This window comes from Pongo abelii, chromosome 20 (assembly GCF_028885655.2).
Source record: "Pongo abelii isolate AG06213 chromosome 20, NHGRI_mPonAbe1-v2.0_pri, whole genome shotgun sequence".
NCBI classification, from domain to species: Eukaryota; Metazoa; Chordata; class Mammalia; order Primates; family Hominidae; genus Pongo; species Pongo abelii.
The window spans coordinates 62,412,011-62,439,450 of record NC_072005.2 but is presented as its reverse complement, the minus strand read 5'-3'; the positions used below and the strand labels follow the sequence as shown (position 1 = coordinate 62,439,450).

General features: G+C 40.2%; 2 protein-coding genes across 2 annotated transcripts; both read right to left on the bottom strand.

The window, feature by feature from the left end:
* Positions 1 to 253: 253 nt before the first annotated feature.
* On the bottom strand, positions 254 to 1,654 carry LOC134760674 (ret finger protein-like 4A). Its single transcript, XM_063719805.1, has 2 exons — positions 1,369 to 1,654; positions 254 to 858 (listed from the first exon to the last, which is right to left on the bottom strand). Exons 1-2 carry the CDS (start codon positions 1,652 to 1,654, stop codon positions 254 to 256), a joined length of 891 nt encoding a protein of 296 aa, XP_063575875.1.
* Positions 1,655 to 16,942: 15,288 nt separating this feature from the next.
* On the bottom strand, positions 16,943 to 18,262 carry LOC134760673 (ret finger protein-like 4A). Its single transcript, XM_063719804.1, has 2 exons — positions 17,977 to 18,262; positions 16,943 to 17,472 (listed from the first exon to the last, which is right to left on the bottom strand). Exons 1-2 carry the CDS (start codon positions 18,260 to 18,262, stop codon positions 16,943 to 16,945), a joined length of 816 nt encoding a protein of 271 aa, XP_063575874.1.
* Positions 18,263 to 27,440: the final 9,178 nt, after the last annotated feature.

The following is a 27,440-nucleotide window of genomic DNA, read 5'->3' as shown; positions in this document are numbered from 1 at the left end:
AATCTTGCAGAAAACAGAAAACATAGGCAAATGAATCTGAATTTTCACAAAATTTATTGAACAGAAATATAAACATAAGCCCCAAAGAAAATAACATGACAGACTTTAAGTACAATGTCATTTTCCCCTAATTCATATAATTGATTTCTGTTCATCGTTTACAGAATGATGGCTCTTTCCCTTCTATCCCTTTGTAGCTATGTGTATCTAGCAGAAAAGTTCTTAGCTATGGCTATGGGCACACAGAAACTTCCTAAAGACGATTCTGTTCCAATGTTGATTGACTTTCCCCAGAAGAAACTGGGGCACTGGCACTGGCTGGATTGATCACAGAACAGATACTCAGGATGCTCTGATCATCTTGAGTTCCACGTTTATGAGCAAAAAATGGACGCCATGGCTCGCAAACAGGAATTTTGCTGAATGTGTAGATATGGCACCCATCACTAACATTGTAAAAGGAAACGGACCTCATACCTACATCCAGGAAAATCCCCACTCTGTGCAACGGGGAACACACCAAGAGACGAGTCATAGGCATAGTGCTGGCAGCAAAGATCTTTCCTTTTCTGCAACCCACAGTCAAGAAGCCGTGTTCTGAAGAAAGCACAATCTTCCCCTGTCGGTTCACAGATTCCTTGCACACGCCCACATCCCATACTTGGCTGGTGCCCACGTCCACCTCCCAGTAATGGCGGCCGGAAGTGAAGCCAGGGGTACCCAGGACGCACAGTGCAGCATCGAATCTCTCAGCTTGCTCCTTCCTATTCTGGCTGATATCCCCACTTCGTAAACTCTTCAGGTCTTCAGAAATGATGAGATAGTTGCTGGCTGTGTCCACATCCAAGGTCATATCCACTGTGGAAATAAGAAGCAGTAGTTCAGCAAACACACACACTACAGAATCCCTCTGCCCTTTTACTGCAAACACTTAAGTACATTATTCATTTTTACTTTTATTCTCCTTTCTTTGCCAAATAAAAATTTCCTGGGGAAACTTGTTTGGCCACCTGATGAGGTTAAATTTTGTCTATAGATTGCATGAATACAATAATTGTAACAAGTCCACCTGATTCATATTAGAAATTCCTTTGGAAATCAGTTAGTGGATAATTGGATTAAAATTATTTTTCCATTTGGCACATATGATACATGAAAGAAGACAGGAGCTTGCTCTCCAAAGGATTGTACAAACTTGCACAGATTCCATGAAAATCTATATGCAAAGGTGAGAACTGCTGTTGAGTGTGAAGCATGCAAGTTTGACATGCTAGATATCTGCTACTGCCTATGTTTAATGAAGAAATGTTTGAAAGTCGTTTGCCCAGTGCCTTTTATGGGTTGTGGCAGGTCATGTAGATTCCTTACCTTGAAACTTCCTCATCCTTGGGTTCATTGTTAGACTAGATTTCAGCTTGGGCTCTAGTTCCTTGATGATGGGAACCAGCGCCCTCAGCTTGTAGTGGGGCTTGATGTCATCCTTCTGAGAGACCACAGAGCAGAAGTGGCACAGTAAACCTTCCCCATTGGGCTCCTTCTGGAGAGAATTGAGGCACTGGAGGCAGCAGACATACCCACATTTCAGTTGCACGGGTTCTGCAAGATCTTTTAGACAGACAGGACATCTAATGATTTGTTTGAAGTGTTCAGCCATGGCAAATGTCTATAGAAAAAAAAAGTGAACATGGTATTAGAATTTCCATGAGCTGAATGAACAGCTGATAGTGCTTCGGACTTTTATCTTTACAAGCATAGAGCTATCATGGCACGATACTTAAAATCACTACTGCTAGTGATGAAGACACAACATGAATACAAATGTCAATGACTCGAGGCCCTGAACTTCTAATATCTGTAACACCCATTGGAATAAACGGCATGATTCACCAAAAGACTTTGAGTTGGAATAGTAAAGGAGTCTACACCTGAGCTGTTTGATATGGTAGCCACCAGTCACAAATGGCTATTGAGACCTGAAATAGGGCGTATCTGAATGGAGATGTGCTGTGAGCCAAATACACTCTCAGTTTTGAAGACATAATGGGGAAAAGAGAATGTAAACTATCTGCTTGAGAACGTTTAAAGTTGCTCACATGTTAAATGATTCTATTTTGAGTTAAAATTCATCAGGCTTGTTTTGTTATGTTTTATGTGACTACCAGAAAACAAATTGACAATTACATATATGGGTTATCTTCTGTTTCTATTGGACAGTGCTGGAGTCCATTTGAAGACCTTCTACTTCCCCAACTGTGCAAACTGGATGTGGTGAAAAACCTGATAGCGCACCAAAAGGACAAGACACAAAATACAAATAAGTTGTACCAGGTAAAACTGAATCTTCTGCACAGCGGAAAAAAAAAGAAAAAAAGCAACAAACAGAACTGAAAAAAAAGTACAAACAAGCAGCCATATATATGACAATGGTTTAATATCCAAAATATATAAGGATTTTTTTCAAGGCAATAGCAAAAAGAAAAAAAAGCCAAAATAATCCAATTTCCAATGAACAAAAACCTGAGCAGACATTTCTCTGATAAACACACACCAATGACCAGCAAGTACTGAAGAACAAGCTCCACTTCACTCACCATCAGAGAAATGGAACTTACACTGAGGCAGGAATACTGTGTGTTCACAAGAGAATCGAGAACATATCCAGTGACAATTTCACATAAGACCAAAACGGTGCCTGTTAAAATTAGCCACTTCTCATTAAAATTACAAGGACAAGGAGGACCCTGGGCTGATGAGGTGCTACAAAAACAGGAGGGAGTTAACCTGGTTGAAACCATTACCACGGTAATTACCATGGTCATCACCACACTAAATCACACACTCTGCATTGTCACGGCTGACCCCAGCTTGCCCATATGTAGTATCAAAATGGGTACCACACCAATTCTAAAAACTCTGCTTTTTTCTTAGAAAACCTAATGATTAGTTCACCTCCTAATTTGAAGGGCTCATAAAAATAAAAAACCCGAACTCCTATGCACGCCACCAGCTCTCAGAATCACACCCACACTTCTCTCCTAAGTGTGTGCTTTTGCTCTGGAATAGAAACTTCTTGCCTTTCACTTCATTCTGGCTCATCCCTGAATTCGTTCTCCTGACAGCATCAAGAACCTGGAAACTGGCTGGGACTGGGGTGTCTCTGGCATCCGGAGACCCTCCTGAGCCCTCCAGCAACAAAACCGCCATAAGATATTACCCCACCACTACTAGGATAGCTATGATGAAAAAGACAAAAGATAAGTGTTGGTACGGATGTGGAGAAAGGGGAACCCTTGTACACGGTTGGTGGGAAAGAGAATTGGTACAACCACTACAGAAAATACTAGGGAGGTTTCTGAAAACATGAAGAATAGAACTGCCTGTGTTCCAGCAACCCTACTTCTGTGTTTATACATGAAAGAAAGAGGTCAGCATGTCAAAGAGATATCTAGACTCTCAGGTTCTCTGCAGCGTTATTCACAATAGCCATGGAAACAACCCCAGAGTCTGTGGGAGAAAAATGGATGAGGAAATGGTGATACATACAATGCATTATTGTACCATAAAAAAGAAGGAAATCCTGGCATTTGCACCAATGTGGATGAAGGCCGAGGGCGTTATGGGAAGTGGAATAAGTGAGACTGAGGGAAGTGTACAATGTATGATCTCATTTATGTGGAATCTGAGGTGACTGATCTCACAGAATCAGAAAATAGCCACTGCACTCCAGACTGCGTGACAGAGCGAGATCCTGTTTTCAAAAAATTAAATAAATAATGAATCCCCATCCTGGAAGAGGTAGGTCCCAGCATCCGGCCAGATCTTTTCTGCAATAGCAATTTAAACAAACTTTGCTTTTTATTTCCTTCCCTTTCTCTTTCTGAAATAAAAGGAACAAAAACCTGAAGAAAAAAAAAATCAGAAAACAAGAGAAGAATGATGGTTGCCAGGGGTTGTGGGAAGGGGAGAATAGGAAAACAATACCAAACCCGTAGGAAAACCTGATGTTGAATAACGCAGCCACCGAACCTCTCTCCATCATTTCAGAAAGTCTACCAAATTCTGATGAAATGCAAGCAAATGGAGATTGTCATTTCTCTAGTCTTGGTATAGAAAATCTAAGACTTACCTAACCGTCACCAGGGCAGAGGTCCCATTCTCCTCCAGAAATACAGTGTGTCTGTCATGGAGTTGGCCTCAGGCAACACCTGTGGAATCAAGAAATTATTGCATTCCCCTAGACTCTCATACGCCTTTTGTAAAAATGAATTCCATAAGATTGAACTCACCTCTCCTTCTGGAGTTTCTCCCCTGGCCTCCTGTTGCTTCTGCGGACAGCTCAGATCTGGAGTGAGAGCTGGCTCCCAGGGGCTTTTATACGAGAGGGTCTCTCCACCCACCTTAGACACACCCACCCCCTCCTTTTTAATCCAGTCAGATTCTGATTTAATTCTGGCATCATTGAGATTGTTACTTTTGGACAGGTTTTTACCATAAAGGAAGATGATTTTGTTTTCAGTGCCATTTTTTAATTAACAAGGACAAAATATTGCCATGTAATAATTTTTAGATAAGATCTTGAATATTATGCCTATTGATTAAAATTTGGAAATTAATTAAAATCATAAAAATTGGGGTGACATTTAAAATTCCTCTAAAATGAATGGTGTGACTTTCAAAGACTTTTTTATTATAAATGTAACACCTTTTCACATGTCAATAAAAGAAGTGAGTTCAACCTACTCAGAAGTTGTTACTAATAGGACACTCCACGGACCACACTCAACTCTGAAAAACATTTTCTCTATAATGTACAGATTCTAATTAAGAAGCTTAGAAAAGAAATCCCAAAACTGCTTCCAGACAATCAGTCAGCCAGTGAAAGTCCTGTTTTACTTTTTAGTTATAGCATCTAAAATTAAAGGTAAAAGCTATTGTTACAATCTTACTATTTCCCTTACATCACAACATAAATGAAATGAGATTAATTTCTTTTTGAAAAACGTTCAGAAATGGGTTCCTCATGTATTAAATATATTATAGGTGATCAGAGTTCATGGATAAGAATGTAAAAGTGGGAGACTGGAGGTAGGGTGGAAAAGGACATAATCACATTAATGTGATGAAATTAATAGTCTTTAATTTAATCATCTCCATAGTAATCGTTCTCTAGTGACGGCTGGATTCCCTTCTTTCATATTCAAAGCCAAGGCAGATCTCAATTCCTTTTGTCTCATGAAGGCAAATTGAGAAACACGAAACTCTACGTTGTGATGCGTATATTCTTTCAAATCCTTGCACATTGCATTTCTTCACTGATCGGGATCTATAATATAATCTGCCACACGTATGTCCATGTATACACACATACCGTATCTACACATATGCATGCAGAGATAAAATGCTTATCTCTTCTTGCATAATTCTAATTGGTTTATTTTCTTATATAAATCCTTTTAAAATAGACTCACATTTATGGGAGTAGTTATTCTCCAGCTTGTAATTTTATGGACCCATGTTCATGGAGCACTGATCCCTAATATCTTTTACATTTTATCTGCTTTCAGTAAATCATGAACAAAATTTATGTTCTCTTTCAAAATACCAGGTGGCCTCAGTTGTGAAAACCACCAAGCCCAGTGGGTTGACTTGCCTCTGGAATATTCTCCCAAAATACCTTTCAGCCTGGAATTGCATTCATGCTCACGTCTTCGGGGAGGTGTTCTTCCATTCAGAATTAGAGAAGAGCGTATTAGGATTGCCGGCACACACTTTCAACATCTTTTCCAATTGCATCTTTTCAGAGAAAGTAGCTCCGCTGGCTTCTATTAAGACAGTGGTAAAGATTTCCTTGCCTGCTCTCATGTACACTTCAGTACTTTAAGGGTCTTCTGTGTTTGAATAAACCTGTCCTTCAACATCCCAGTCAGCGAGGGCTGTATTCTCCATGCCCTGTCCCTGCAGGCGTGTCACAGAACCAGACATAAATGGTTGGCGCCGGTGGCTTCTGATCCCCGGGACCTGTTTACTGTACAAGCAGACTTTTCTTTTTTTTTTAATTATATTTTAAGTTCTGGGGTACATGTGCAGAACGTGCAGATTTGTTACATAAGTATTCGTGTGCCATGTTGGCTTGCTGCACCCGTCAACCCGCACCTACATCAGGTATTTCTCCCTAATGCTATCCCTCTCCTAACCCCCGCCCCCCGACAGGTCTCAGTGTGTGATGTTCCTCTCCCTGTGTCCATGTGTTCTCATTGTTCAACTCCCTCTTATGAGTGAGAACATGCGGTGTTTGGTTTTCCAATCTTGTGATAGTTTACTGAGAATGATGGTTTCCAGCTTCATCCATGTCCCTGCAAAGGACATGAAGTCATCCTCTTTTATGGATGCATAGTATTCCATGATGTTTATGTGCCACATTTTGTCTTTAACAATGAAGGGAAGCTCAGAGTTTCTGACAACCCAGGGCTTGGCTCAGTTTCTAAAGGAAACTGTCTTCCTTTCTCTCATTGTCAGTGTTGGTACGGCAAACGGATTTGAGGTGAACCCGGACATCGTGGTCTCACCCTGAGCCACTGCCCAGCACGCGGCCCCACTGTCAGTCCAGCCAGGGCATGGGTGAGGTGGCTCAGAACCAGGCAGGACATGTTATTGCTCAACCGTGGCTCTGAATTCTTTTGTTCACGATTCCTTCGGTTCTGTGTTTTGCCCAGAAGATGAGGAAGCACTCCCGTGGGTCGTCTAGTCACCAAGTTCTGTGAGGAGAAGTGTCAGTCAGGATGAGCTGACACCACACAGGAGAAAAAACAGAATTTTTGCAAAATAGTTTCATTAACTCCAAACAAAACAAAAACAGAAAACTACAGCCCACAAGTATAACAAAAAAAAAAAAAAAAAAAAAAAAACCTGTGAAGTTTGAGAATCTGATCTGCGTCTGCCACATAAAACTTCCAATTTTCAACAAAAAAAATAGGAGGCACACAAAGAGAACAGAATGTCTACAACTCACAAGATGAAAGAAATGTCTATGAGAACTCAAGACATTGGGCTTCCTCTCCACAGACTAAATTACTTCTCTAAGGAGGACCAAAAGAACTACAGGAAACAACAGGCAAAGAACTGAAGTCAATTAGAGGAATAACACCTCACAGAATAGAAAATATCAATAACCAAAGAGAAATTTTAGAAATGAACTAATTAGAAGTTGAAGGGCATAAAGTAAAATAACTGAAATGAAAACTCACTACAGAGGTTCCACAGAAGTTTTTCCATTTTTTTTTGTTTGTTTGTTTTTACAAATGTCATTAAAATCTAATTGAAGGCTAGGCACGGCGGGTCTTGCGTGTAATCCCAGCATTTTGGGGAGACGAGGCGGGTGAATCACTTGAGATCAGGAGTTCGCCACCAACCTGGCCAACATGGAGAAAGCTCGTCTCTACTAAACATACAAAAATTAGCCCAGCATGGTCGCACACACCTGTACTTCCAGCTACTTGGGAGTCTGAGGCAGGAGAATCACGTGAATCCAGGAAGCAGAGGTTGCGGTAAGCTGAGATTCTGCCACTGAACTCAGCCTGGACGACAGAGTGAGTGAGACTCCAACTTGAAAAAAAAAGACTAATTAGAGTAAAACAATCTGCACCAACGTAATGTATAAATTTTGATGATTGTTATTTTTCTATGATAAAGACACATGCACGTAAATCTTCGTCACAACACCATCCACACTAGCAAAGACATGGAATCAACCTGGATGGCCATGAGTGGTGGACTGGATAAAGACAATGTGGCCCGTATACACCATGCAATACTACACAGTCAAAAAATGAAATCATGTCTTCTCCAGTAACACGGATCCAGGTGGAGGCCACTGTCCTAAGTGAAATGACACGGGAACAAGAAAGCAAATATCACGTGTTCTCGCTTAGAAGTGAGAGCTAAGCATTGAGGTCACATGGACACAAAGAAGAGAACAAGAGACACTGGGGACAACTGGAGTGTAGAGGGTGGGAGGAGGGCGAGAATCAAAAAACTACCTCTCAGGTACTGTGCTCATTACCTGGGTGATGAAACTTTCTGTACATGAAACCCCTGAGGCATGCAGTTTATCATGTCACAAAAAGCTGCACATGTACCACCATGAACCTGAAATACAAGTTGGAAGGAAAAAAAACAAGAACTTAGTAAAGGAGGGAAAAAAATACCCAAAATGACATATGATTCAGGAACCAGCAGCATCAGCTGCTCTTGTCATAAATTTCTGGGCTCTTGTCAGAAATCCTGAGTCTCAGGAGATCCCAGAGGTGTAGTACCAGAATGCACATTTTAATAAAATCCTCAGACAATTTAACAAATATTCAAGTTGTAGGCCAGTGCTGCCTGAAGAAATATAACATGACCCGCATGTCTCATTGTAAATGTACTAGTAGCTGCATTCAAAAACATATAAAAGACCTGGTGAGATTAACTTCAGTAATATATTTCATTGAACCCGATACGTACAGAATAGCATCCTTTCCACTAGGTACCAGCTGCATTTCTCGTGGTCCAGAGCCACCAGTGACTACCCTGTTGGACAGCACAGGGCCAGGGCATTACCTGAATATTATATTTTATTAAAAATAACCCAAATGTCCAACAATGATAGACTGGATTAAGAAAATGTGGCACATATACACCATGGAATACTATGCAGCCATAAAAAATGATGAGTTCACGTCCTTTGTAGGGACATGGATGAAATTGGAAATCATCATTCTCAGTAAACTATCACAAGAACAAAAAACCAAACACCGCATATTCTCACTCATAGGTGGGAATTGAACAATGAGAACACATGGACACAGGAAGGGGAACATCACACTTCGGGGACTGTTGTTGGGTGGGGGTAGGGGGGAGGGATAGCATTGGGAGATATACCTAATGCTAGATGATGAGTTGGTGGGTGCAGCGCACCAGCATGGCACATGTACACATATAACTTACCTGCACGTTGCGCACATGTACCATAGAGCCTAAAGTATAATAATAATAATAATAATAATAATAAAAAGAAAAAAAAATCTCCAGGTGGTTCTGTACTCAGAGGCAAGAACCACTGATGCTCAAAGCTGCATACAATGTTAGGAGCCAGAATTCTGCTAATATTAAGTGAAGAGGCTTTTGCCCAGTTGCTTTTCCCTAGGCCCTTTGTGGGGAGGGTCTAGGTGGGGCAGATACTTTACCTTGGAACTTCAGCATCCTTGGTTCAGCTGTAGAACAGATCTCAGGTGTGGCTCTAGTTCCTTGATCATGGAAGTTGGCTTCCCCGGTTGATAATTGATCTTGATCTCATTCTTCTGAGTGAACATGGTACAGAAAGGGCACCATACACCCTCTGCTTGGGGCTCCATCTTCAGTGAATTGATGCAGCTGATGTATCAACATCTCAAGAATACAGGTTTCTCGAGACAGGCCAGGCAGTTAAGACATCTTTCTTCTCACGAATGTTCAGCCGTGGCTGCTGCCTGGGGGGAAAATATGACTCTTCGTGGAGATTCCACGAGACGAATGAACTGGGGTTCTTTAACTCTAGGGATTGTGTACCTACTATGTGATATCCCTTGTACCAGGCAATACGGGTACAGACATGAAGAGTCATGGCTGCTGACTCCTGAATTTCAAATGGTAGCTGGAATGAAGAATATCGTTCATTATTCCACATAGAGTTGAAGTGGTAAAAGGGTCTAGACCCGGGCTGTCCAATATTGTGGCCGCCAACAGCATGTGGCTAGCAACCCCTTGAAATGGAGTTTATCTGAATTGAGACATACCGTGACTATAAAATGCACACTAGATTGTCATGATGTTAGATGAAAAAAGTCATCATTCATAGCTGTTTAATATTGGTTCCATGTTAAAATGACAAATATTTTGGATATTAAAATTCATTCAACATGTTTCTTTCCAGTTCCTTTAGTGTATCTAGAAAATTCATCATTACATGTATGGGTCACAGTGTATTTCTTATGAACAGCGCTGGTGTAGACTCAAAGACCCTGCGACTCCCCCAGCTGGTCTCATATGACTGGGAAAAACTAACAGGACCTGAGAAATTGAGTAAGTTAATGGCTAAAACTCAACTCACCAGCGTCCTGCAGAGTCTTTGAAGCTATGATTTGATTAAGGAAAATGAAGGCCCTTGTCAGTTCACCAGCCTGGGTTTTGAAATTGAAGTCCTGCGAATACCTGCCAGGGCAGAGGGCTCAGTGCACACACTGTACCTGGCATGGAGTTGGCTCCACTGCTTCACACAGCACTTGCTGAATTAATAAATTACCCAATTTCCTGGACTTTGCTCTCTCTGCTCTTTGTAGAAATGTAAATTATATAGAATTGGATTTACCTTTCCTCCTTTGTGGCTTTTTTTTTTTTACGGAATCTTGCTCTGTCGCCAGGCCGGAGTGCAGTGGCACAATCTCGACTCACTGCAAGCTCCTCCTCCCGGGTTCAAGCTATTCTCCTACCTCAGCCTCCCGAGTAGCTGGGACTACAGGCACCCACCACCACGCCCAGCTAATTTTTGTATCTTTAGTGGAGATGGGGTTTCACCATGTTGGCCACGGTGGTCTGGATCTCCTGACCTCATGATCCGCCCGCCTCGGCCGCCTAAAGTGCTGGGATTACAGGCGTGAGCCACTGCGCCCAGCTGAGTGGTGGCATGTTAACTCACCCACCTACTCTTCCCCACTCTTCAGCTTGATGGCTGCTAAGAACATGGCGTCCATCATTCCCAGACGAGCACGCTGATGCCACAGGATGAAGAATCTTTGTTCTCAAAAAATTGTTGTGTGCCTCCATCTATCTTAGTGGTTCCTTGAAGGGTTGGCTCAAGGGCTTGCCTTTATTTCACCCTTTTTAGATCTACACAGACTAAAGCCGATTTCTTGGGGGTGCCAGTGTCATTAAAAGCCCTTAAAGACAAATACACTTGCTGAAGTTGCCTGGCTAAGGGATAACAGGGAAAACAGATGACAGAATGAAAACCTATTAAGGAAGAGTCTGAAGGAAGAATTACATGAGATAGTAAGGGCTTTGAATAGCACTGAGGTATACCAAGGATTGAGTTCAATCATACATGTCCATGCAAGATTATAAAAATCTGGGAAACCCTATGTTTTACCTCTGATGATCCCGAGGCTCCATGCAAGCAGGAAATGAAGGCTGAAATGAGACTTGTAAAAATCCTGCCTAGTGAACCTGGGAGGCGGAGGTTGCAGTGAGCCGAGATCGCGCCACTGCCCTCCAGCCTGGGCGACAGAGCTAGACTCCGTCTTAAAAAAACATAAAAAAAAATAAAATAATAAAAGTAATAAAAAAAATTCCTGGCTAGGCCCCTAGAGGGATCCCATGGCAAAGAGCTTCAGAGAATTTTGGGTTTGGGCTCAGGCATTTTTTTTAAATCTCCATCAAATTATTAGTAGACCAGAAGGCAGAGACTTCAGTGGCCATGCAGAAGAAAGAGTAAAACCTTTATGCACTAGTTTACAAAGGTTCAAACCAAACAAAAAATGAAAACAAAAACAGAAGACTCAAACTCACAACCAGCAGCAACAAAAAAGCCTGCTCACGGGTGAGAATCTGATGTCCAGGGTTTGCCACACAAAATGTCCACTTTTTCCCACAAAAAAATATGAGGCACGCACACAAGAAAGTATAATAGTCCTAAGAAAAAATAACACTATCAGCAAGCCAAGACATTGGGCTTCCTCTCCAAATACTAAATTAAATAGGCACAAACAACTCAAGAAAACCAAGGGCAGAAAAATGAAAATAAACCAGAGGAATATCTCCTCATCAAATAGAGAACATGAATAAAGAGAGAGTTGAAGAAGGAACCAGTAAGCAATTTAAGGGCATTAAAGTACAATAACTGAAAGGAAAATTCACGGGAGAGTTTCAACAGAACTATTTGTATTATTATTATTATTATACTTTAAGTTTTAGGGTACATGTGCACAATATGCAGGTTATTTACATATGTATACATGTGCCATGCTGGTGTGCTGCACCCATTAACTCGTCATTTAGCATTAAGTATATCTCCTAATGCTATCCCTCCCCCGTCTCCCCACCCCACAACAGTCCTCAGAGTGTGATGTTCCCCTTCCTGTGTCCATGTGTTCTCATGGTTCAATTCCCATCTATGAGTGAGAACATGCAGTGTTTGGTTTTTTCTCCTTGCGATAGTTTACTGAGAATGATGATTTCCAATTTCATCCATGTCCCTACAAAGGACATGAACTCATCATTTTTTATGGCTGCATAGTATTCCATGGTGTATATGTGCCACATTTTCTTAATCCAGTCTATCATTGTTGGACATTTGGGATGGTTCCAAGTCTTTGCTATTGTGAATAGTGCCGCAATAAACATACGTGTGCATGTGTCTTTATAGCAGCATGATTTATAGTCCTTTGGGTATATACCCAGTAATGGGATGGCTGGGTCAAATCGTATTTCTAGTTCTAGATTCCTGAGGAATCGCCACACTGACTTCCACAATGGTTGAACTAGTTTACAGTCCCACCAACAGTGTAAAAGTCTTCCTATTTCTCCACATCCTCTGCAGCACCTGTTGTTTCCTGACTTTTTAATGATCGCCATTCTAACTGGTGTGAGATGGTATCTCATTGTGCTTTTTAATTTGCATTTCTCTGATGGCCAGTGATGATGAGCAGTTTTTCATGTGTCTTTTGGCTGCATAAATGTCTTCTTTTGAGAAGTGTCTGTTCATATCCTTTGCCCACTTTTTGATGGGGTTGTTTGTTTTTTTCTTGTAAATTTGTTGGAGTTCATTGTAGATTCTGGTTATTAGCCCTTTGTCAGATAAGTAGGTTTCGAAAATTTTCTCCTATTTTGTAGGTTGCCTGTTCACGCTGATGGTAGTTTCTTTTGCTGTGCAGAAGCTCTTTAGTTTCATTAGATCCCATTTGTCAATTTTGGCTTTTGTTGCCATCGCTTTTGGTGTTTTAGACATGAAGTCCTTGCCCATGCCTATGCCCTGAGTGGTAATGCCTAGGTTTTCTTCTAGGGCTTTTATGGTTTTAGGTCTAACGTTTAAGTCTTTAATCCATCTTGAATTAATTTTTATATAAGGTGTAAGGAAGGGATCCAGTTTCAGCTTTCTACATATGGCTAGCCAGTTTTCCCAGCACCATTTATTAAATAGGGAATCCTTTCCCCATTGCTTGTTTTTGTCAGGTTTGCCAAAGATCAGATAGTTGTAGATATGCGGCGTTATTTCTGAGGGCTCTGTTCTGTTCCATTGATCTATATCTCTGTTTTGGGATGCAAGGCTGGTTCAATACATGCAAATCAATAAATGTAATCCAGCATATAAACAGAACCAAAGACAAAAACCATATGATTATCTCAATAGATGCACAAAAGGCCTTTGACAAAATTCAACAACCTTCATGCTAAAAACTCTCAATCAATTAGGTATTGATGGGATGTATCTCAAAATAATAAGAGCTATCTATGACAAGCCCACAGCCAATATCATACTGAATGGGCAAAAACTGGAAGCATTCCCTTTGAAAACCAGCACAAGACAGGGATGCCCTCTCTCACCACTCCTATTCAACATAGTGTTGGAAGTTCTGGCCAGGGCAATTAGGCAGGAGAAGGAAATAAAGGGTATGCAATTAGGAAAAGAGGAAGTCAGATTGTCCCTGTTTGCAGATGACATGATTGTATATCTAGAAAACCCCATTGTCTCAGCCCAAAATCTCCTTAAGCTGATAAGCAACTTCAGCAAAGTCACAGGATACAAAATCAATGTACAAAAATCATAAGCATTCTTATACACCAATAACAGACAAACAGAGAGCCAAATCATGAGTGAACTCCCATTCACAATTGCTTCAAAGAGAATAAAATACGTAGGAATCCAACTTACAAGGGACGTGAAGGACCTCTTCAAGGAGAACTACAAACCACTGCTCAATGAAATAAAAGAGGATACAAACAAATGGAAGAACATTCCATGCTCATGGGTAGGAAGAATCAATATCGTGAAAATGGCCATACTGCCCAAGGTAATTTATAGATTCAATGTCATCCCCATCAAGCTACCAATGACTTTCTTCACAGAATTGGAAAAAACAACTTTAAAGTTCATATGGAACAAAAAAGAGCCCGCATCACCAAGTCAATCCTAAGCCAAAAGAACAAAGCTGGAGGCATCACGCTACCTGACTTCAAACTATACTACAAGGCTGCAGTAACCAAAACAGCATGGTACTGGTACCAACAGAACTATTTATTATTTAAAAAATTTTTTGGGATCTCACTGAGGTAAAACGGAACATCTTGAACATGTAAAGTTTGATTCTTATTTAAATTGTCAGAATAGTTGTATGTAATGATTGTGTACATCATGGTGTTTTGCAATGTAGATGCATTGCCAAATGGGTAAATCTAGTTATGTAATATATGCATTTCCTCGAAAAGTTGTCATCTTTTTTATGAAAACACTGAAAATTGCCTCCCTTAGCGTTTTTTAAGAATATTATAATATGTTATTATGAACTATTGTTGCCATGTTGTATTTATTTCTCCTGTCTAGCTGAAATTGTATGTATCTTGGCCAACCATTCCCTAACCCTCCCTCCTCACTGCCCCAGCCCCAGCCCCGGCCCCGGCCCCTGCTAACCCCATTTTGCTCTCTAGTTCTTTTTTTTCCTTCTTTTTTTGAGACGGAATTGCATTCTGTCCGCCAGGCTGGAGTGCAATGGTGTAATCTCAGCTCACTGCAACCTCCACCTCCCCGGTTCAAGCAATTCTCTTGCCTCAGCCTCCCGAGTAGCTGGGATTACAGGTGTGCACCACCATGCCTGGCTAGTACTTGTATTTTTAGTAGAGATGGGGTTTCACCATGTTGGCCGGGCTGGTCTTGAACTCCTGACCTCAGGTGACCCGCCCGCCTCAGCCTCCCAAAGTGCTGGGATTACAGGCATCAGCCACTGTGCCCAGTCTTGCTCTCTAGTGCTGTGAGATCACTTTTTAAGATTTTCCATGTGAATGAGATCATGTGATAGCTCTCTTTCTGTGGCTGTATGTTTCACTAAGCATCGTGTATTCCACGTTCATTTCTGTAGATGCAAATGACAGAACTTTCTTCTTTTCTATGGATAATACTATTCCATTGTGTACATATGTCACATTTTCTTTTCTGTTTTGGAAGATAGGGTCTCACTCTGTAGCCCAGGCTGGAGTGCAGTGCCATGATCATGGCTCATGGCTCCCTGCAGCCTCAACTTCCTGGGGCTCAAGCAATCCTCCCACATCAGCCTCCTAAGTGGCTGAAACCACAGGTGCAAACCAACACACCAAGCTAATTTTTTTTTAAATTATTTTTATAGAGATGGGGTTTTGCTATGTTGCCTAGGCTGGCCTCAAACTCCTGAGTTCAAGCAATCCTCCCTTCTCGGCCTCCCGAAGTGCTGGGATTACAGGCTTGAGCCATCACAATGGGCTCTGTCTCTTCTTTCTCTAGCTCTCTTGATTTTGCCCTGTCCTCCTTTTCTCTTGCTTACTCATTGTTTTAATTCATCCCTTCCTCACTCCTTCACTCTAGCTGAAGATTTACTACTTTGATCCTGAAAAAATGTGTCTTGAATTTTTAAAATTTTATATAACATTTATCCATTTTCTATTTCATTGACTACTACTGTAGTCTTTGTTTTGTTTTGTTTTTTACCTAATTTGCCACTGCATTTGCTCACTTAAAAAGGGAAGCTAGATCGGCCGGGCACGGTGGCTCGCTCCTGTAATCCCAGCACTTTGGGAGGCTGAGGCGGGTGGATCACGAGGTCAGGAGATCGAGACCATCCTGGCTAACATGGTAAAACCCTGTCTCTACTAAAAAAAAAAATATGCAAAATTAGCCGGACGTAGTGGCGGGCGCCTGTGGTCCCAGCTACTCGAGAGGCTGAGGCAGGAGAATGGCGTGAACCCGGGAGGTGGAGCTTGCAGTGAGCAGAGATCAGGCCACTGCACTCCAACCTGAGCGACAGAGCGAGGCTCCACATCAAAAAAAAAGAAAAATGGAAGCTAGATCACGGATGAGGGTATTTTCCTTGATTCTATAAGTGTCTATTTCTATAAATTTCCCTCTAAGCCTCAACTACATCTACAAATGTTGTGATATTGTGCATTTACTTGCACTCAGCTTAAGGTATTTTATAATTTCCTTTGTAAGTTCGCCTTTGATATATATTTTATTTTGAAGTGGTTGTTTAATTTTCATGTATGTGGAGATTTTACAGATTTCTTCTTGTTACTGATTTATAATTTAATTCTGTTGGCATTTGAGAACAGCGTGTATATTATTTCAATTTTCATGTCAATGTGATTTGTCTTACGGCCACATCTGTCTATGCTAGCGAATGTTCAATGTATACTGGAGATGAATGTGTGTTTTCCAGTTGTTGGGTAAGACTGAACACATACAGGCACATACTTTTACCAGCTTAACAGGCAGTGTTTCCTTGTCATTTAGAAAGTGAATTAATTTTGGGGGTCACATTTATATTATTACAGTTTATAACCTCCATAAGACATTTACTTCATCTTACAGCAAAGCAAAAGAAAAACAGTTGCAAATGCATCTGAAAATGTTAAACGTTTATTTTAAAAGAAACATAAGCATGAGTTACAAAAAAAGACACTGCTTTATATTTCATATGCAATTTTTCATCAGCAATACAAGTAGAGCTCAGAATTCATTGAAAGACCCACATTTTTCTTCCATACCTTTGAACCATAAGTGGACCAAGCAGAGAAGTTCTCGCCTTTGGTCACGAGCACACAGCCACTTACTGTGGATGTTTTCTGTGTTCAAGTGTATAGTTGCCTTGCCCAAGATAAATTGGGGAACTGGCAATGCCATTATTAATTACACACACACACTCAAGTATCCGTGATCATCACGACTTGTATCTGCATGAGCAAAACATGGACGCAGTGGCTCGTTAGCAGAAATTTTCGTGAATGTGAAGATATGTGACCTATCACTGACATTATAGAAGGAAATGGCCCTCATTTTTACATCCAGGTAAATTCCCACTCGGTGTAGACCTGGGCTCACCCAGAGACCCGTCGAAGGCTTAGTGCTGGCAAAGTAGATCTGTCCTTCTCTCAAACCCACAGTCCAGAAGCCGAGTTCCGAAGAGAGTACAACGTTCCCCTGTCGGTTCACAGATTCCTTGCACACGCCCACATCCCACACTTTGCTGGTGCCCACGTCCACCTCCCAGTAATGGCGGCCGGAAGTGAAGCGAGGGGCGCCCAGGACGCACAGCGCAGTGTCGAACCTCTCGGCTTGCTCCTTCCTATTCTGTCTGAAATTCCCACATCGGACACGCCCCAGGTCTTCAGAAATGATGAGATAGTTGTTGGCTGTGTCCACATCCAAGGTCATATCCACTGTGCAAAGAAGAACCGGTAGTTCAGCAAAGACACACACTAAAGACTCCCTCTGCCTTTCTACTGCACAGACCCAAATATTTTATTCATTGTCTCTTCTTTTATTCCACGTTCATTCTCAGATCCGAACTTTCTTTAGGAATTTCCCTGGCCCCCGATTAAGTCAAATTTTATGTATAGAATGTACGAATATAATTGCAACAAGCCCACCTTTGTCATAGTAAGAATTCTTGTTTAAGTTATTCAATATTTTGATTAAAGGTTTTTCTCCCTCTTAGTACATAGGATGGATGAAGGAGGAGATGATAGTTCGCTCTCATAATTATAAATTGGTACAGATACTGTGAAAATCTATACTGCGCGCTGATAACAGCTGTTGTTTGGGATCACAAAACTTTTAGGTTGCAGACTTCAGCTAATGCCCGTATTGAACGGAAAGACATTGAAAAGCTGCTTTTTCCAAGGCCCTTTATGGGCTTGGAGCAGGTAGTACAGATTCCTTACCTTGGAACTTTCTCATCCTTGGATTCATCTGCAGAACAGCTCTCAGCTTGGGCTCTAGTTCCTTGATCTTGGACACCAGCGCCCCCAGCTGGGCAGCGGGCCTGATGTCATTTTTCTGAGAGACCACAGGGCAGAAAGGGCACAGCACCCACTTCCCATCGGGCCCCTTCCGCAGTGAGTTCATGCATCGGAGGCAACAGATGTATCCACATTTCAGGTGCATGGGGTTTTCAAGATAATCCAGGCAGATAGGACAACTGCTTGCTTGTTTGAAGTGTTCAGCCATGGCCACTGTTTGGGAATAAATAGGCATGGTATTAGCCTTTACGTGAGTGGAATGCCTGATAGTTCTTGGAACACTTTCATCTTTACCTGCATAAAGACATCATCGCCTACTCTTTGTAAAGAACTAGTACTAGGAAATGAAGATACAATATAAGTACAAATATAAATGATTGGGGCCCTGACCTCCCAATATTGGAAATACTCGCTAGAATGAAGGCCATGGCTTGGTATGAGGCTTCGAGTTGAGTGGCAAAATGGTCTACAGCTGAGTTATCCAATATAGTAGCCACCAGCCACATGTGGCTACTGAGCACCTGAAATGGGGCTTATCTGAATTGAGATATGTTGTGAGTATAAAATAGACACTAAATTTTGAGGACCTAAAGGAGACGTAAACTATCTGTTAGAGAATCTTAAAAATATATTACATGTGAAATGCTTATATTTTGTTAAACTTACTTAGGCTTATTTCATTTTGCTTCATTTATTTGGCTATTGGACCATAAATTTATCCTTACATATGTTGATCACATTATGTTTATATTGGACAGCACTGGAGACCCTCAACCTCCACAATAAGCCTGGCCAATTTTTGTGTTTTGGAGAGATGAGGTCTCTCTATATTGCCCAGGCTGATCTCCTACTACTGACCTCAAGTGATCCACCTGCCTCAGCCTCCCAAAGTGCTGGGATTTCAGGCAGGTGCCACCATGCCAGGTCCTCTGAACATTTTCTAATAAATGGTGATTTGAAGCCAGTATGAGACGACAGATTAGAGCTGGACTCTTGGCTCCCTGGGAGTTGAATTTCAACATAAAGCTTTTCTTTTCTCAAAAACTCCCATGGCATAGTATTTGTTCCACCTGGATGTGGCATGAAACTTACAGCATTATATTACACAAAAAGCAAAAATAAATAACTTGGACTATGTCAAACAAAAAACGTTCTGCATAGTGAAGGAAACAAGGGAGACGAAAAGAAAACCTACAGAATGGAAAAAAGTGTTTGCAAATTATATATCTGATATTAGGTTAATATCCAAAATATATAAAGAACTCATAACCCAATAGAAAAAAAAAAACCCTAAAACTAACATTCTGATTATGAAATGGGCAAAGGCGAGATCGTGCCACTGCACTCCAGCCTGGTGACAGAGCGAGACTTCGTCTAAAAAAATAAATAAATAAAAATAAAAGAGTTAAAGAAACCAGTAACTAACAAATTTTTGAGTGTACAGGATGGCAGATAAGAAGGGAAAAAACTTGGCTGGTCGCAGTGTCTCACACTTGTAAATTCCGGCACTTTCTGAGGCTGAGAAAGGAGGATTGTTTGGGCCCAGGAGTTCGAGACCAGCCAGCGCAACATCGTGAGAGCTGTCTCTACAAATAATTTTAAAAATTAGCCGGGTGTGGTGGCCCATACCTGTGGTCCCAGCTACTCGGGAGGCTGATAAGGGAGGATCACGTGAGCCCAGGAGACAGAGGCTGCAGTGAGCCAAGATGGCACCACTGCATCCAGCCCAGGCAACAGCAAGACCCTGTCTCACAAAGAAAAGAAAAAGAAAACAAAGAAAAGAAACAACTTTGCTGAAACACTGAAACTCCCTCTGTTCAGGAAACAAAAGAACTGGCTGAAATTGGCTAGAACCAATATGGCCAGCTGGAGTCTGTGCAGAACAAGCTTGCTGAGGTCACAGCCCGAATTTCCACTGCATGTTGTACATTAACACCCTTTGAATTTGCACAGTCGACCCGCGAGGAAGCACGAAAAGATAATTGCCCATGAACATGGACTTTCCAGACCTCCCTTTTCCTTCCATCAATTACTTACTGATCTCAGAATCCATCCCCTGAACCTTTTTTTTTTTTTAATCACCCAGGCTGGAGTGCAGTGGTTCTATCCCGGCTCACTGCAGCCTGAAACTCCTGGGCTCAGATGATCCTCCTGCCTCAGCCTCCCCGAGTAGCTGGAACTACAGGCCTGCACCACTATGCGCAGCTAATTTTTGTGGTTTTGGAGAGATGGGGTCTCACTACGTTGCCCAGGCTGGTCTCCTACTCCTGAGCTCAAACGATCCACCTGCCTCAGCCTCCCAAATTGCTGGGATTTTAGGCTTCAGCCACCATGCCAGGCCCTCTGAACCTTTTCTAATAAATGCTGACTTGAAGCCAGTATGACATGACAGATTAGAGCTGGACTCCTGTCTCCCTAGGGTTTGAATTTCAATGCAATGCTTTTCTTTTCTCAAACATCCCCATGTCATCCTTTTCACTCCTAGAGCATCGGGCAGCAAATTCCTTTTACTCGATAATGTTGGCAGAAGAATAAATCAAGAAATTGTGCTATATATACAATGAAATATTGTACACCCTAAAAAAATGGATGAAACTTGAGCACATTTTGCTAAGTGGAATAAGTCAGAAAGCGATAAATACTGAATGATCTAACTTACTAGGAACCTAAAAACCCTGAAGTCATAAAATTAGAGAGTGGAATTAAAATGGTGATTCCCAGGCACCAGAGGGAGGGGACGTTTGGAAAATAAAACAAAATCCATAGCAGAATGTGAGGGGTTCAATGATTCAGTGGCAGAAACTCCATGCACCATCTCATGAAGCCGGCCAAATTCTGATTATATTCAAGAAAGATTGTCATTTCTTTGAGCCCAGGTAGAGAAAATCCAAATCCTACCTACTGTGGTAGGAATAGAGGTCCCAGCGTCCTCAGGTTTATACAATGTTCATGGCATGCAGCTGGCCTCAGACAACACTTGCTTAATTAGGAAATTACTCCATTCCCAGACTACTCTCTTCTTTCTGCCCTTTGCAGAAATCTGAGTCATATAAATAAATTCCACAGGCTTGAACTCACCTCTTCCCCTATAGGGTCCTTTCTGGCTTCCAAATTCTTCCAGGTACAACTGAAATGTGGAGAGAGAACGCCCTACAGGGCGCTTTTACGGGAGAGGGTTTCTCCACCCACCTTCTTCCCACCTTGCCCCTCCTTTTTAATCCAATTAAATTTGATTTAATTCTGGCATAAGAGAACTTTTTATGCTGTTGGCATCAGATTTTCTCAACAGTGAAAGGAGATGATTGTATCTTGAGATTTTTTCCTAATTAATATAAACAAAATACTGCCATATGATCATTCTAGGTTAGATCTTGAATATTATGTCTGTTGGTGGTAAGAAGCAATTGGAATTTTTAACATTGGGCAACATTATTAATTCTTCTCAAATGTATGGGGCTAGTGTCAGTTTTTAATCATCAAGTAAAATCTCCTCACATTTCAATCAAGGAAGTCACTTAAACCTGTTTATAAGCCTTTATGAAAATTACACTTACTAGACCACACTCCTTCACAAAGCAATTTTCTCCATGGTGTGAAGATTCTCATTTAGAAATCTGATATGAAAACTCCAAAACTGTTGACTGGCCATCAGTCGGTGAATAAAACTCCTGTTCTTTTTTACTGATATTATCCAACATTAAAGATAAAAGATAGTGTTATAATCTTACTACTTTGCATACATCACCACATATATAAAATTGGATTCATTTCTCTTTTGAAAAATGTACAAAAATGTTCCTGATATTAGATGAGTCGCAGGAAATCAGGCTTTGACCAGTGAGAAGGCAAAATTAGCATATCGGGGGTAGTATGGAAGGGGACTTGGTTCCATTTAGGTGTTTCAATTAATTAGTCTTTCGTTTAATCATTTTTTCAGGAATTGTTTCCTGGTATTTGCTAGAAACTCTGATTTTAAATTCTAAGCCAAGGCACATTCCCAGCTCTCAATTCCTTTGGTCTCAGAGGGCAAATGTAAAAACACACAACTCTAAGTTGTGACTCATATTTTACTACAAATCCTTGCACACTGCATTTCCTTATTGATTGGGAGCTATAGTAATCTGCCATATGTTTGTGTACACACACACAACACATGCATATATGGGATATTTATTTCATATCTCCTTCTTTTAATAAGTTTAGTTTCTTTTTACAAATCCTTTTAAAATGTCCTCAGAGTTTTGGGAGTGGTTATTCTCCAATTTGTCATCTTTATGGACCCTTGTTCAAGGGACATTAATCCCTAACATTTCTTCCATGGACTTATTTTGAGCCAATCATGAGCAGGATTTATGTTCTCCTTGGGAACAGCAGGAACTTCAATTGTAGAAAACTCTAACCCAGTGAAATGATTTGCCTCTGTAACGGACTCCTAATTGCCACCACGTTCCCATGATCAGAGCGAGACCCGCTCTCTTATCTGCAAACTCTGTGTTCAAGGAGAAGACACTCCTTTGAAGCACGGGAATGCGGACAGACATGCAGGCTCCTAGTTAAGCCCACTCCCTCTAGCTACTCTCCGATAAGTTAAAGATATATTGTTTGAGCACAAAGGAGATTCATTTAAACCACTATTGCTATAGATTACACCTATGACACACTGCCTCCCTTTCACTGTTTTGCCCTGAACATCTGCTTCTTAAATCTAAGTGATCGTACTCAAATAGTGTAGAGACTAAAACTCTGGGCCTTTTGCAGCCTCCATTTTGCAACTGGCACCCTGGCTCCCACCTTTATGAACTCTTACCCAGTCTCTTCTCATTCCTTTGTCGCCACCAGACTTCAGATACCCTACCGGTGGTGTTGAAACTGGTCCCCAACAATGTGGGGTCTGTAAAGACTGAACACATGGAAATAGAGTAGAATTCAAATGGTGGTTGCCAATGGGGGAAAAAGGGGAAAATGGGAAAACAAAATCCACAGTATGGGTTGTGGGTATTTGCAAGGAATCTGTGAACCGACAGGGGAAGATTGTGCTTTCTTGAGAACTCGGCTTCTGGACTGTGGGTTGCAGAAAAGGAAAGGTCTTTGCTGCCAGCACTATGCCTATGACTCCTCTCTGGGTGAGTCCCCAGTTGCACAGAGTGGGGATTTTCCTGGATGTAGGTATGAGGTCCATTTCCCTTTGCAATGTCAGTGATGGGTGCCATATCTACACATTCAACAAAATTCCTGTTAGAGAGCCACTGCGTCCATTTTTTTCTCATAAACTTGAAACTCAAGATGATCAGAGCATCCTGAGTATCTGTCCTGTGATCAACCCAGACAGTGCCAATGCCTCAATTTATTCTGGGGAAAGTAAATAAAAATTTGAACATAATCATCTATAGGAAGTTTCTGTGCACCCATAGCCAGAACTAAGAACCTTTCTGCTAGATACACATAGATACAAAGGGATAGAAGGGAAAGAGCCATCATTCTGTAAACCACGAACAGAAAGCAGTTATATTAATTAGGAGAAAATTACATTTTACTTCAAGTTTGTCATGTTGTTTTCTTTGGGGCTTATGTTTATATTTCTGTTCAATAAATATTTTGAAATTTCAGATTCATTTGCCAATGTTCTCTGTTTTCTGCAAGATCAATGCACTATGTGTTATGGAAGTTATGAACTAAATAATAATTTGAATGTGAACCGACAGAGTAACTGATTTTCAAACGATAAGTCCTTATTTGACTACAGTAAAATTAACTATATGTCTATGTATTCAGTTTAACGCGACAACTGAATTTTCACATTCAAGTACACACAGAGTATTTGCCAGAGTTACATATGTGGGATCACAGACAAAGCTCATTAAGATTAAAATGGAAATAATATACACCCCCTTCTCTAATGGCAACAGAGTTAGTTAGAAATCAGTAATGGGAAGAAATCCATAAACCCTCCAAATCCATGGAAATTAACCGTTTTAAATAAAATTGTGATCAAATATTAACTTTCAATGGAAATTACAACTATCCTGAGCTGAATTAAAGTAAAATTCACAAAATTTGTAGATGCAGTGGAAGCTTAGTGAGAAACTTATACTAATAAAAACTTTAATCAAATAGAAAGAAAATACCATAATCAGTGATCTTAATTTCTACTAGGTTACTTAAGAGCAATTCAGCTGCAAAGCAGATGGAAAGAAACAATGAAGACTATAGTGGCAATTGATAAAATAGGAAATGCCTATATAGGATATGAAATCAAAGGTATACTTAAAAAGTTTAAATATAATTTAAAATTTATATGCCTGTGTATTCAGTTTAACCCAACAGCCAAACACACATGCAAACGCACATTGGGTATTTGTCAGAGTAGACGTATGTGGTCTTAGAGAAAACTCATTAATTTTAACATTGAAATAATATACATCCTGTTTCTAATGGCAGCAGAGTTAAATAAGAAATCAATAACAGGAAGAAATTCATAAATCCTCCACATCCATGAAAATTAACCACTTCTAAATAAAATCATGATCAAATATGAAATTAGGATGGAAATCACAACCATCCTGAGCTCAATGAAAAATAAATGCACAAAATTTGCAGATGCAGGGGAAGCTTAGTGAGAAACTTATACTGATAAAAACTCAAACAGGAAGAAAATACCATAATTAGTGATCTTAACTTCCACTTTAAGTTACTTAACTAAGAGCAATTCAACTGAAAAGTAAATGGAAAGAAACAATACAGACTGTAGTGGCAATCAATATAATAGAAAATGGCCGTATATTATATAAAATCAAAGGCATAAATATTTTTTTCTTTCAAATCTTTAGTTATACTGAAAGAGAGTGAGGCAAGGTTAAAGGAAAATGAAGAGGGAAGTAGAGAGGCAGCCAGGGAGAAAGCCAGAGAGGTAAACAGATAAAGAGAATGATGGACAGAGAGAAAAGAGGGAGAAAAAGAGAACGATGGACAGAGAGAAAAGAGGGAGAAAAGACACAATTACCTGAGGTATTACGAACGAAATAAGGACCATCACCTCAGAGTCTACGGATGTTAAAGGATGTTAACAGATGTTAAAGGGTTGTACAGGACAGTCCTCAACAACCATAACTTCCAACTCAAAAAGTCGGAAGAGCTAAGCTTGAGAAACCTTACCTGATGCATGATGTATAATTTTCTTTTGCTACTTTCAAGATTCTTTCTTTAATTTTGGCCTTTATTAGTTTAGCTGTGTAATGTCCACATATCACTTTCTTAGCATTTATTCTATTTAGCATTTTTTAGCTCTACAATCAGTAGGTTAATTTTTTTTTAATTGGGACATTTTCAGCCCTATTTCTTTAGTTACTTATTCTGTCCCTTTTTTTTCTCGATTCCTTCCTAGACTCCAATTACATGTAAGTTACTATATTTGATAATACCCACAGACTACTCTTAATTGCAGTCTTTGCAGTTATTTTTTAAAATTGTGGTAAAATACCTATAAGTGACCGTCTTAACAATTTTCAAGTACGCAATTCAATGGCATAAATTACATCCTCACTGCTTTGCAACCAGCACCACCATTCACCTCCAGAAACATTTTCACCTTGCAAAATGGAAATGTACACCCATTAAACAAAAACTCCCTATTTCCCAATTCACCCATCCTTACAACCACCATTCCACTTTCTATCTATGCATTTGACTCTCACAGACACCTCACATCAGTGAAATCAATAAAAAGTTTTTTTCAAGGAGAGCCCAGGAGTGGACAGCTTCACTACTGAATTCTACCAAATATTTTTAAAAGAACTAATACAAATTATTCTCAAACTCTTCCAAGAAATGCAAGTTGGTGAAATACTTCCAAACTCATTTTGCAAAAAAACAGCATTACCAGATACCACAGCCAAACAAAAACAGTACAAGGAATAAAAAAAGTATAATCCATAACCCCAATAATAATAGACGGAACAACCCTCAACAAAATATTAGCAAGCTGAATTTAAAATACAGTAAAAGAATCATTTTCCATGATCAAGTGGAATAAATCCTGGTATGCAAGGATCTTTCAAATAAGCAAATCAATAAATATGATGCATCACATTAACAAAAGGAAGGAGTAAAATCATAAGTTCATCTCAGTAGATTCAGAAAAAGCACTCAGCAAAATTCAAACCCTTTTCATTATAAAAACTCTCAACTGATTAGGTTGAGGGGAAATGTACCTCATAAAGTTCATATAGGACAAACCCTTACCTAACATCATATTCAATGGATTAAAGTTTAAAGCTTTTGCTCTGAGATCTGGGACAACACAAGGATGCCAAGTCTTACCACTTCTTCAGCACAGTACTGGGAGTCCAAGCCAGAGCAACTAGGCAAGAGAAAGAAATAAACGTCATTGTAATAGAAAAGGAAGACGTGAAATTATCACTGCCGATGACATGATCTTATATATAGAAAACCTTAAAAACTCCAACAAATTCTGTTAGGACTGATAAATGAATTCAGTGAAGGTGCAGGACACAAAATCAACAAACAAAAATTCTTAGCATTTTTATGAATTGTAAATAAACTATCTAAAAATGAAAATAAAAAATAATTCCGGGCCAGGTGAGGTGGCTCACACCTGTAATCCCAGCATATTGGGAGGCCAAAGTGGGCAGATCACTTGTGGTCAGGAATTCGAGACCAGCCTGGTCAAAATGGTGAAACTCTATCTCTACCAAAAATACACAAATTAGCTGGGCATGGTGACAGGTGCCTGTAATCTCAGCTACTTCGGGGGCTGAGGCAGGAGTCTGCAGTGAGCTGAGATCGTGCCACTGCACTCCAGCCAGGAAAACAGAGAGAGACTCTCTCTCAAAATATAATAATAATAATTCCAATTAAAATAACAATAAGAAAATAAAAGATAAGAGTACATTCAATAAAGAAGGAGAAAGACCTGTACAATAAAAACTATAAAATACCAATGAACAAAATTGACAAAAACACAAATAAAAAGATATCTCATGTTCATGGATTAGAATTAATATTGTTAAAATGTCTATACACTCAAAAGCACCCACAGATTCAATGCAATCCCAATCACAATTGTCATTTTTCACAGAAAAAGAGAAAAAAGCCCTAAAATTTCTGTGAAGCCGCAAAAGACCCCAAATAGCTAGAAGAATCATATGCAGAAAAATCTCACAGCTGTAGACATCGCACTACTTGATTTCAAAATATATTATAAAACTATTATAATCAAAACGACATGGTACTAGAATGAAAACAACCATGTCTACCAATGAAACAGGATAGAAAGCTCCCAAATAAACCCATGCATATGTGGCAAATTGATTTTTGACAAAGGATCCATAACACAAAATGGGGAAAGTACAGCCCCTTCAATAAATTGT

What these genes read in the sequence shown, in the direction of transcription:
- LOC134760674 (XM_063719805.1), bottom strand. Translation starts at nt 1,654, where the DNA reads ATGGCTGAACACTTCAAACAAATCATTAGATGTCCTGTCTGTCTAAAA. An exon ending in AAGGATGAGGAAGTTTCAAG is followed by an intron (nt 859 to 1,368) that starts GTAAGGAATCTA and finishes TTATTTCCACAG; the next exon opens with TGGATATGACCTTGGATGTG.
- LOC134760673 (XM_063719804.1), bottom strand. Translation starts at nt 18,262, where the DNA reads ATGGCTGAACACTTCAAACAAGCAAGCAGTTGTCCTATCTGCCTGGAT. An exon ending in AAGGATGAGAAAGTTCCAAG is followed by an intron (nt 17,473 to 17,976) that starts GTAAGGAATCTG and finishes TTCTTTGCACAG; the next exon opens with TGGATATGACCTTGGATGTG.